At 40.1% G+C, this 12,045-nt stretch overlaps 1 protein-coding gene across 1 annotated transcript in view; it reads right to left on the bottom strand.

Annotated features, from left to right (window-relative positions):
- The window catches only part of Ywhae (tyrosine 3-monooxygenase/tryptophan 5-monooxygenase activation protein, epsilon polypeptide), a 32,955-nt gene that overhangs the window by 3,511 nt on the left and 17,399 nt on the right, over positions 1–12,045 (bottom strand). The window contains exons 2-5 of the mRNA NM_009536.4: positions 10,251–10,450; positions 6,651–6,757; positions 5,308–5,514; positions 2,903–3,039 (exon numbers count right to left, since the gene is read on the bottom strand). Of these exons, the coding sequence (NP_033562.3) occupies positions 2,903–3,039; positions 5,308–5,514; positions 6,651–6,757; positions 10,251–10,450 (651 nt within the window). The remainder of the gene's footprint in view (positions 1–2,902; positions 3,040–5,307; positions 5,515–6,650; positions 6,758–10,250; positions 10,451–12,045) is intronic.

Raw genomic sequence — 12,045 nt, 5'->3', positions numbered from 1 at the left:
AGACAGACAAATCTCTCTGAGTTCAAGGCTAGGCTTGTCTAGAGAGTGAGTTCCAGGACAGCCAGAGCTACACAGAGAAACTCTGTCTTGAAAAACCAAAACCCGGACACGGACACACACACACACACACACACACACACACACACACACACACACACACACACAACATAACCAAGGGAAACAGCATGATCAGAGAATCAGAAGATCAAAGAATCTCTGTCCTCCATAGACACACAAATTACAACTTTAAAAAAGAATCATCTTCCTGCTGGGTGTGGTGGCACACGCCTTTAATCCCAGCACTCCGGAGGCTGAGGCAGGCAGATTTCTGAATTCAAGACCAACCTGGTCTACAGAGTGAGTTCCAGAACAGCCAGGACTACACAGAGAAACCCTGTCTTGAACCCCCGCCCCCAAAAGAAAAAAAAAATTGATGTCACCAAACCCAGTCTAGAATGGCATTATAATCCAGTAATAGTTTTAAAATGTAATGTCCTGGATATTTGAAAGGTAGAGTGGTCAATACTGCTCACCAAGCTCTCTCCTTGTCCTTTAGTCCTTCTAACATAAGAGCTACTACTAGCCAGGGGCTGGTGAGATGGCTCAGCGGTTAGGAGCACCAACTGCTCTTCTAAAGATCCTGAGTTCAAATCCCAGCAACCACATGGTGGCTCACACCATCTGTAATGAGATCTGATGCCCTCTTCTGGTGTGTCTGAAGACAGCTACAGTGTACTTACATATAACAATAAATAAATCTTTAAAAAGAGAGAGAGAGAGAGAGAGAGAGAGAGAGAGAGAGAGCGCTACTAGCCCTCAAGCTATGGAGCACTGTGTAAAATGCAGCTGAGTACAGTCATTCTGCAAACTTATTGTTAAAATACATTTGGGCTGGAGAGATAGCTCAACAGTTAAGAGCACTGACTCCTCTTCCAGAGGTCCTGAGTTCAAATCCCAGCAACCACATGGTGGCTCACAAACAATCGGTGATGAGATCCGATGCCCTCTTCTGGGGTGTCTGAAGACAGCTACAGTATACTTACATATAAACAAACAAATCTTTTTTTAAAAAATACAACAACATTTAATGCTAGCAATGTCCTGGTCATCAGTTCTTTTTTCTTTTATTTTTTTTGGTTTTTTGAGACAGGGTTTTTTTTTTTTGGGGGGGGGGGGGGTGTAAATTCGAGACAGGGTTTCTCTGTGTAGCCCTGGCTGTCCTGGAACTCAGAAATCCGCCTGCCTCTGCCTCCCAAGTGCTGGGATTAAAGGGGTTCACCACCACTGCCCGGCTTCCATCAGTTCTCCTTAAGGCTGACAGAGGCTGCATAAGCGCTGTGTGGAAAGTTATGCCATGGCTCTCTCAAGGCTGGCAAAGTAAGAAGTTCATATCATGTATCTCATTACAACACTCGTCATAGAATATTTAAATACTTGATGACCTAGTGAGCTTTCAGAAGCTGACCAAGCAAGTTCTCACATAGGTTAGGAAAAATAAAGTAAAAAATCAAACTCAATTTTGCCAGAAAAGGGAAGTGGATACCATTCATAACTCATGCACTGATTTACAGTGCAAATTCCAGTATAGCCAGACTACATACACAGAGAAACACTGTCTCGAAAACCAAATAATAAAACCCACACTTGGGCTAGAGAAATGGCTCAGCAGTTAAGAGCATGGGCTGATCTTCCAGAGGTCTTGAGTTCAATTCCCAGCAACCACATGGTAGCCCACACCTGCACAGTTCTAGAGAATCTCATAACCTCTTCTGTCCTCTAAAGTATCAGGTACACATGTGGTACACAATCATATACGCAGGCAAGACACCCACACATATACATAAAATAACTGTTTAAAAATTAATCTTATTTTTAAAAGCTTGTTTTCAATCTCCCTCCCCACCAACGGTATAAAACTACCTCATAATAGATCAATCCCAGATAAAACTGATCTTTAGAAGTACAGTTACTAACATGCACAAGGGTCTAAATTCTACCCTACACACACACACACACACCTCTACCATAAAAACAAATGTGACCAACTTCAACTTTTCTATCTAAAGTTAAAATTTACCCACACATCTAAACAATTACTTCTGCAAAAAATAGTTAACTCTGTAAATGAAAATCCAAAACCAGACAATACCAGAACTCATGAGCATGGACCTAAGGACAGATCATCTTATTCCTCATAGAACCCTAGAGGAAAATTCTACACAGGCACCAGAATACAGCCAGAGATGAAGTATATATCTGGAAAACACAGGCCTAGGGTTTGAAAAGCGAGCCCACACACAGAAACAAGATGTTTCATTAATGCCTACTAATGCCTCTGTCACTCCCTCCCAAATAAAATTTGAGACTATAAAAGGAAATGGGGCCTGGAGAGATGGATCCGTGCTTTAGACTACTCTGTTCTTCCAACGAACTAAGTTCAATCCCAAACACCCACATGGAGGCTTATAAACATCTGTAACTTCAGGTCTAGGAGATCCATTGCTGCCTCTGGCCTCAGAGGACATTCATGCAGTACACAGACATATATGAAGCCAAAACACAAAAGATAAAATACAAGTTTATAAATAAAAAAGGAAATGATGGTTTCCTGTCATTTTGCCCCTATAGTGACTAAAGCAGTATGAGTACTAACACAATGTCATTAAAGGCAAAACTTTTACATTTTTGAATATTAGCATAAGATTTATCACAGATGAAATTGTCAAATAAGCCTTTTACTTTCACTATCGAGGCCTAAATGGCACTCAGACATCATTTCCTATAGAAGGAATAAAATAAACATAGCAGCCAGGCTATGAGTCTGAATTACAGACCAAGATTTTTAAAAAGGCAGAAGAATTTAGAAGAGGAAACCAAAGAGAGGACATTGGGGCTTGCTCACCATCACCCTGCATGTCTGAGGTCCACAGCGTCAGGTTATCACGTAGCAGCTGCATGATGAGCGTAGAGTCCTTATAGCTTTCTTCACTCAGCGTGTCCAGTTCTGCAATTGCGTCATCAAAAGCTGCTTTTGCCAACCTGAAATGAATGCACTGTCATTAGTCGACCAGACTCACTGATATAAAAGCTGATATAAATTGCTAAAAGATAACTTTGAATAAAAATATGTATGAGCCTATATTTTTGTCTAGTTTGTTTTTAGTAATTAAAAAAACCTTTAAGAGCCAGGGCGTGGTGGCGTACGCCTTTAATCCCAGCACTCAGGAGACAGAGGCAGGCAGATTTCTGAGTTCAAGGAAACCTGGTCTACAAAGTGAGTTCCAGGACAGCCAGGGCTATACAGAGAAACCCTATCTCGAAAAACCAAAACCAAACCAAACCAAACACCCTTTAAAACATGTATTTCTAGAATTCTGTATAGCTCCACCTGTCATAGTTGCCTCTCTATCTCCATCACATTTATCCTAAGAACCAAACTCTGGATATGAGGTACCACTACCTACTCAGCCATCTAAGAGTTGCTAGAGTTGCTTTTTCAACACTTTCCTATATATAAACCAAGGCTGGCCTTGGAATCCCAACCCTAGCCAAGAGTGCTAGCACATTACTAACTTCTGCACTCAGGAAGGGAGAGAGATCTAGTTCCATGGCAGCTGGAATGACACAGTGAGAACCTATCTCAAAGCAATTATATAAGCCGCCTTAGCCTCTCACATGGGATGATTATTACAGTCCTGTACAACCTCACCCAGCTAAGGCACTAATTCTTTTCAAAAAAAAAAAAATCTTTTTTTGATATGTATGTGTGTTAATGTGTACAAGAGTTCAGGTGTCTGATGAGGGCCGAGGCATCAGATCCCCTGGAGCTGGAGTCATGAGCAGTTGGGAGCTGCTTACTGTGGGTGCTGGGAATAAAACTCAGGCCCTCTGAAAGCACAATTCTTAACAGTAAGCTGGGGCTGGAGAGATGGCTCTGTGGTTAAGAGCACTGACTGTTCTTCCAAAGGTCCTGAGTTCAATTCCCAGCAACCACATGGGTGGCTCACAACCATCTGTAATGAGATCTGATGCCCTCTTCTGGTGTGTCTGAAGACAGCTACAGTGTACTCATATACATAAAATAAAACTTTAAAATAATAAATAAATAAAACAGTAAGCCATCTCCCTAGTCACAAGGCACTAATTATTAATGAGTTATACAAACTATTACAAATAAGCTAGACTAAAGAAGATCTATACACTCCACCCAAAACTGCCATAAAAATCCATGTGTGATAATCTCGAAGATTTGATGAAAGAGAAAATCTTAGATGCACAATAGTATAAGTTAATACGAGATTGGGCTATGTGAGCTAATTTACTAATGAGCTACAGCCTAAGTCCCATTTGCTACATCTTAAAAAAAAAAATGGAATCTACACTTAGCAAAGAGGCATCAACCTAGAGCTATGTGTGGGGAAACAAGAGTGAAAGAGTCAACACTAACAGGTTAAACAGCTACAGCTTCTTCAGTACAAGTTTATGGAAACCTTGTCATTCAGATTATCAGGTATAAGAAACTACCTCAACCTTGTCCTCTGACAGACAAACACATGCTTTTTATTTTGCACTGTGGGTGGGTATGTGGGTCCTGGAGGTGACTCAGCCTGGCAAGCTTCCTATCAAGCATTTTTACCTGCTGAGCTACCTCCCTGGCCCATACATTAATAATAATAATAATTTAAGAGGTGCAAAGTGAAAAAAGCAGCCAATGTCCACTTTCCATTTCTACCTCCCACCTCAACCAGGCATGTACCTAAGAATACAGACATAAACACAAACATATATACACAAATTTAAAACACAAAGACCTTGGGTTCAATATTCTGCACTAAAAACAGAGGAAACAGTTCATACACCAATGTACTTTACAAAAGGTAAAATGAAGCCAGGCATGGTGTGGCCTACACCTTTAATCCCAGCACTCAGGAGGCAGAGGCAGGCAGATTTCTGAGTTCAAGGCCAGCCTGGTCTACAGAGTGAGTTCCAGGACAGCCAGGGCTATACAGAGAAACCCTGTCTCGAAAAACAAAAAACAAAAAAAAAAGCATTCCCAGGATGTTGAGGTGGTAAACATTTATAATCCATTCAAGCCTAGGCTAGGCTAGGCAAGACAAGACAAGGCGAGGTGAGGTGGAGAGGAGAGGCTAGGTTAGATATCTAGTACCAAGACCCTGCCTCAAACAAAGCAAGCAACCCCAAAATTTATGTTAAGAGAATCCTGTGACAACCTACAAGAAAACAGAAGGTAGCTCCCTCCTCTAGAACGTTTGCACTCCACAATGAGAAATTTTGTCCACTACTTACCTGCAGGCACGGTCGGGGGAATTAAGAATTTCATAGTAGAATACGGAAAAGTTGAGAGCAAGACCTAAACGAATGGGGTGCGTTGGAGGAAGTTCTGTCATCGCAATGTCACTAGCAGCTTTGTAAGCCACGAGGCTGTTCTCTGCTGCCTCCTTCCTGTCATTTCCTGTGGCAAACTCAGCCAGATACCTGTGGTAGTCCCCTTTCCTACAATACAATAGTAGACAAAAAACACAGTTAGAAAATAGTCCTTACAGCATGGAAATTTTCTCTACCATGCAGTACATAACAAAATACAGTTAACACTTAAGATATAGATTTTTTTACAAAATTCAGTATCCATCAGGTTGGAAATCCTTCTTTCTTAAGGACTTCCTGGCTTTTTGCTGTTGTTGTCTTTGCTTTTTTTTTATTTTTATTTTTATTATTTTTTTTTTTTTGGTTTTTTTCAAGACAGTGTTTCTCTGTGTAGCCCGGGCTGTCCTGGAACTCACTCTGTAGAGCAGGCTGGCCTCGAACTCAGAAATCCACCTGCCTCTGCCTCCCAAGCGCTGGGAATAAAGGCATGCACCACCACTGCCCGGGCGGACTTCCTGTTTTAAATTATTGGCCAACTACCTCAGAAAATAACTGGGGAAAAAAAATTGAAAATCACCTGACTGGTACACAAATGTCTCCGAAGAAGAGCACACACTCGTCACAAAACACATTTTCTGCCATCACTTCAGTGCCCAGAACCCAGGAGCCCTGAGCAAGCTGAGCCCTGCTATTCCTGAGTTACTCTCAACCTTATTTCTCTACAGAAAGTTAAGATTATACTGTAAAATGGGAAACTTTAGCTAAGAAGGAAGCCACAAAATCAAAAACCCAGGCAGGGTGTGGTAACATATAATCCTAGCACTTTGGAAGTTGACAAGATCACCCCAAATCTGAGACGATCCCAATCTACAGAGTTCCAGGCCAATCAGAAATATAAAGACCTCTTCTCAAATAAACCTGACAACCTTAATCTCACTCAGGAAGCTGGCAGATCTCTAAATTCTAGGCTAGCATGGTCTGCCATTAGTGAGTTCCAGGACAATGGGTGGGGGAAAGGAGGGTCAGCTCAACAATGAAAAGCTGTGTATTTTGTACAGGTACTTTGCACAACAGTCAGACAATCTCAAATACAATTAATTCTTCATTAGTATTGTTTTTTCAACTAATTAAAACTGTAAGTTCTGATAACTAACCCTCCAAATTCTCAGCTATTTTTAAATAAAAGTTGAAAATCTACATTTAAAAAGTTATGGTTCTAAAGCCAACTTTAAATCTTACATTTTCCCTTCTAGTATAGAACCTACATTTTATAATAGAAAACCTTGGACTCGCCAGTGTTAGCTGCTGGAATGAGGTGTTTGTCCAGTACATCCAGAATGTCACAACAGATTAACTTGAGCTCAGTTTCAACCTAGGGAGGGAAAACATCCAATTAACTTTGGCAATTCAAAAGTCTTTATTATATTCTAAATATAATATCTGAAGAACCAAGTCTTAAAGCATGTATGTCTCCAAATCCTTAGACCTAGTCCTTAAAAGTTGATAGAAAACTGGTAAGAGTATAGAAAGCCTCTTCTTTAAAGCATACACAACCCCCCACAGTTCACCTAAAGACTAACCAAGCACTTACATGAATTAATTCCCATTGTAAGGTACCAACTGTGATGGCTACTCTTGGTTGTCTGCTTGACTATACTTGGAATAACTAAATCCCAAGCAGCCAACTTAAGGTGGGAAACCCATCCCAAATCGTGTGGAGTTAAGAGATTCACCTAAACCTGGGCTACCCCTTCTGGCGGCAGCTCATTTAAGACAAGAATGAAGAAGGATGTCGCTTTCTCTGCCCCCACTCTCACTGGCAACTTCATCTATCCTGAACCATTTCTTCCTGGTGTTAGAACGTATGCTCTGATGTTCCAATGTGGACTGAAAACTGGCAGCTCTCTACACCTCCCAGAGACTCCAGCACTAGATTGGGACTGCTGAAACATCTAGTCTCAAAACAACTACTAGATCCTTGGCCACTCTGTCAGGAGACAGATATTATTGGACTACTTGGGCTACTATTTATTTTAAAGCTAGAACATTTGTCCAAAGGCCATCAACTTGCAAGAACTTAAAAAAAAAAAAAAAAAAAAAAGGAGAATGAATGGATCAATCCCAGCACCACAACAAATATGTAAGAAGGTGACAGGACATGAGCCAAAGCAGTTCCAAGACCAAAAAAACCAAATAAACAAAAACAAAAAAACAAAAAACTCAAATCCATTTTGTCTTCAATATCAGTATGTTCCAACAATCACCCACTCTACTGTAGAGATCAAGAACCAGTTACAACAGCAAAACAAATTAAACATTGTCAAGTGTCCCTCTATTGGTTTGAATTGTCTAAAGCACATGGTATCCTTGAACACATGTTGGAGTTTGACTTCAGGTTATGTGAGTATATAATGGATCTGTGACACGGCCATGGGAATAACCGATGTTGCTATTTCTCAAGAAGGAAATGTGGAATGCCAACAAATTTGAGAAGGAACACAGGGAACACCCATGACCTTCCCCAATTTCTACAAAAGAATTAGGGTAAATGGCGTTCCTATACCTCAGACTTTTTCTGAAGGTAATATTGTTATGCCTTATATAACCTTTATATATATAACATGCTGGCCTGTGCAGCTGACCCATAAGCTCCTACCTGTTATAACAATATGTATAAATAAATACAATTAAAAAATGAGCCTTGTACAAATTGCACTGGACAGTCAGGATACCTGGATGCTCCTGATTTCCGAATTACATTTCCTCCAGCATTAGTCAGGAAAGGTGATTTGGCTAACTTCTCACAAACATCTTCATTTTGCTCTCCATTTTCAATGAATTATTCACAAACATTTTTAAAGTTTCCCATTTTTAAATTCTCCCATTTTTCTTCTATAATCTTGTCCTTAACTAGCAAGACTGCCTGCATCTGTCTTGTGGCTTTTTAACAAAGACCAAGTCACTGTTACATTCTCCTTCATCCTTACTAGCTACAGTCACTCCAAAGCTCTCCTTGAAACCTCATACTCAGCTTTGACATCACTGCATGCTACCATGCCTTTCTCCCTTGTTCACAAAATAACTAGTTCATCTCTCCAGGTACCTGACACATCACCACGGTGTAAAGAAACCACTAAAATCTTCCTCACCTGCCAAGTTTCAACAGCCCTAACTTTCAACCCTACCCTAGGCAACCAATCAGTCCTTGGCCTCCTCCTTCTGCTCCTGAGTTTCTTAGTCCACTTGAGAGGCTTATCAAGACTTCAGACTACTGACTTCACCTCCCAATTGACCAGTTACTTCCCCTGTCTCCTGATCACATCCCCAGTCTTAAACCACACTTTTTCTTAGTTTTCTCACGCCTGAGGAACACCAAATTGTCTGTCAATCTATATTCTTTGTTCTAAAAGTATCTGAAGGTACAATTCCAACTTATTTCCATAAAACCTCTGGCACATTCCTTAAGCCAGCTATATCTCCATTTTCATCATCTATAAATTGGGATAATATAATAGCTACCTTCCCAGGGTTAATTAACTAACTTCTAATGTTGCTAAGGTTAAGCCCAAAGCCTTATTCATGCTGGGCAAAAGTTCTACCCTGCACTAGTAAGTAGGCCCCCATTTTTGAATATACATACACTTACAGCCCATCTGAAATAACTTCAGAAATTCTTTCTTTAGAGAAAGTTAAAAGTCCCAATAATCGTCATTATTAAAAAACAAAAAAACAGAGTGAGTCTCCATAAAGACAGTAATTCAGTTTCATTAGTATTTATACCCCATTATTTATTACACAGAGGCACACAAATTGGGAAGATGGCTCAGTGGGTAGGGTGTTTATAGCCAAGGCTTCAGTTCAAGCTCTGAGCCACACATAATATAGAAAGACCAACTCCCACAGTTGTCCTCATCTCCACATGTGCACAATAGCAACCCCCCCTCCCCCCCGGGGCACATACACAAATAAATGTAAAAACTGAAGTTGTCCTATGTGTTCACTCAAGTAGACAATGAAGTACTTTACAATAGCCAAAGAAAAAGCAACAGTTCCATTTGTTCTTTATGTGTTGTTCAAAACTCAGCTGAGTTGAACACAGCTCAGTGGCAGTGTACACCCCAAGCCTAATCCTGAGTACTGCACCTCCCTGTGGGATATCTTCCCCCTGTGCAACTTCTAAAACAAGCAGTTCTTTGCTTATATCCCAAAATACTCTCTAGACTGTAATTTCTAATCAAGATTAAATAAAAGCTAAAAATGCAAGATACATTTACATATATACTTATGTAGTTTGTATTAAGTGGTGACCTAAAATTATAAAGCTATAGGCCTGCGATTTTGCCAGATACTCACAAGAAACAAGTCTCCTTTCTCCACCAGGTATTAAATATGAACATAAAAGGCAACAATTCAGGTAAAAGACACCCTGTTACTTCTGTCACAAATGTTACTGTTTCTGGACACTACTTTGGCTTGGATGTCTTCTATCCTGGATGTCTTCTATCCTGGCTCAACATAAAAGCAGTTTTGCTATCAGACATGTATGTACCCTGCCACTGCCATCCAAAATGCCCAATAAGAGATTCAATATTACTTCAATCCTATGAGCAAAATAAACCTGTTCTCTATGTAAGTTAATCACTTTTAACAGAGATACAGAAATTAATGGTACTAAAACTGCAAATTAACTCAATGCCACCTATATTTGAGAAGTAATCTATTTCCAGTACTAGAGATCTGACACCTTCTTCTGGCTTTCAAGGGTACCAGGCACACACATGATACAGAGATAGGTAAGACAAAATGCCCATATATACTCAACAAAACAAAACACGGTACCGTATCAAAACAGTTAACAATCTCACCATTTGCCGGTACTCCCGAATCATCTTTAATTTGTCCTCTCCTCCCTTGTTTTCTTCCTTCTGTTCAATGCTGCTGATTATTCTCCAGGATGCTCTTCTGGCTCCAATCACATTTTTATATGCAACAGATAAAAGGTTTCGTTCTTCAACTGTCAGCTCCACGTCCATCCCTGCTACTTTCTTCATTGATTCCACCATTTCTATGCAGGAAATGGTAAAAGGAGACTATAGATTTAACAAGTTTTGTTGACCCATCCCTTTCATGGTTATCTTTTTCCCCCTGCAAAGCTAATAGAAAACAAGAGATAATTAGGGGGCTAGAAATCCAGAGGTGGGAGGCTGATGCAGGAAGATTGCCTTAAGTTCAAAATCCACTATGAGCTACAAAAGTATGGGACCAACCAAAGCTACAGAGGAAGATCCTGTCTGGCCCAGCCAGAACACAAAAGCCCTGGGTTTAATCTGGAGCACATATCCTTTCCAATTAAAAATAACTTTATAATCATCAAATGAGTCAAGTCAAGCAATGGGGAGGGGAAGAGTGCATATGCACGCCTGCAATCTCAGAAGGCAAAGCCATCAATGAGATGCCAGGGAACCTAGTCTAAATTAAATAAGCTATGGAACAGTGGCTCTTGCCTATAACCTTAGCACCAAGCGCTCAAACAGGATTTCTCTAAGTTTGAGGACTGCCTATATTGGGGGGAGGGGGTGAAACGACCCATTCTGAATTCCTCTGCTGGTATAAATTTGAGCAACTATTATTTGTTACCACTAGATGGCAAGCAAAGAAAAGAGGCCCAATAATCTGAGATATTCTAAGTGTAGCAAAAAAAAAAAAAAAGAGTAATAACAGTTTATGAATAACAATGGAAAAACTGAAAACGTAGTAAATATACTGAGTACCTACGATAAGAGGTAAAAAGTGGTTTTGCAAAGGTCTATTACCAACTAGATCTTTAGATTTACTGATTCAGAATCCCTAGTGTTAAGAAGCAAGAATCTATACTTTAACAAGCAGAGACATACAGAAATACCCTGAAAGTATACATTAGTGAACAGCTATCACACAGTGAATTAAGCTATATTAAGCCAAATAAAATAGTTCATGCTGCAATTGTAACCCCTGCAACTAGAAATGCTAGTTAGAAGCTGTCTCATAAAAATTAGTGTGCTTTCCAAATTAGCAACCTGAGTTTTATGTTTCAAAGTCTACCTCTTTACAGCTGCTGAAATGATTGGGCCCAGGTCAGTTAAGCTAGATAAGCACTTAACCTTTAAGCTATGCCCAGCTCAGCTCCCCGCTGTGATTTTGGTCTGCATTTCCATTCCATCTTCTTTCTAGTTGCTTTTTAATTGTTCTGACTGCCCTCTGGTGGGATAAACTGTAATCAGATATTTGATGGAGCCACCTAATTCTTCAATGACCAGTATGAGTCACTTATTTTTAAAATCCCAATAAATTCAGGCCCTTCATCTTTAAAATTTTCTATTCCTTTATGCAACAGACTAAGGGACAGCAAGCAGCATCATGAATCCAAGGCCTAATCTTCCTCTGAATGTCTACAGTGCGTTATTGAAGCCCTCCGTGTAAGTCATCATTATTCTCTTAATATCACCAATGGAAGCATAACCCTAACCAGGGTTCCTCAAAGCTTTGCACAAAAGCTGCCTGATCCAATTCTGGACCAACATGGTCATTCAAGGACTCCCACTCATCTATTAACATAAAATTCTTCACTAAACATGTCTAACATTTCATAAAATCTTTGCAGCAGATGTGACCAAAATTCCA

Source organism: Mus musculus, chromosome 11 (genome assembly GCF_000001635.26).
Source record: "Mus musculus strain C57BL/6J chromosome 11, GRCm38.p6 C57BL/6J".
NCBI classification, from domain to species: domain Eukaryota; kingdom Metazoa; phylum Chordata; class Mammalia; order Rodentia; family Muridae; genus Mus; species Mus musculus.
The sequence above is the reverse complement of the archived record's forward strand: the minus strand, read 5'-3'. Positions and strand labels throughout refer to the sequence as shown.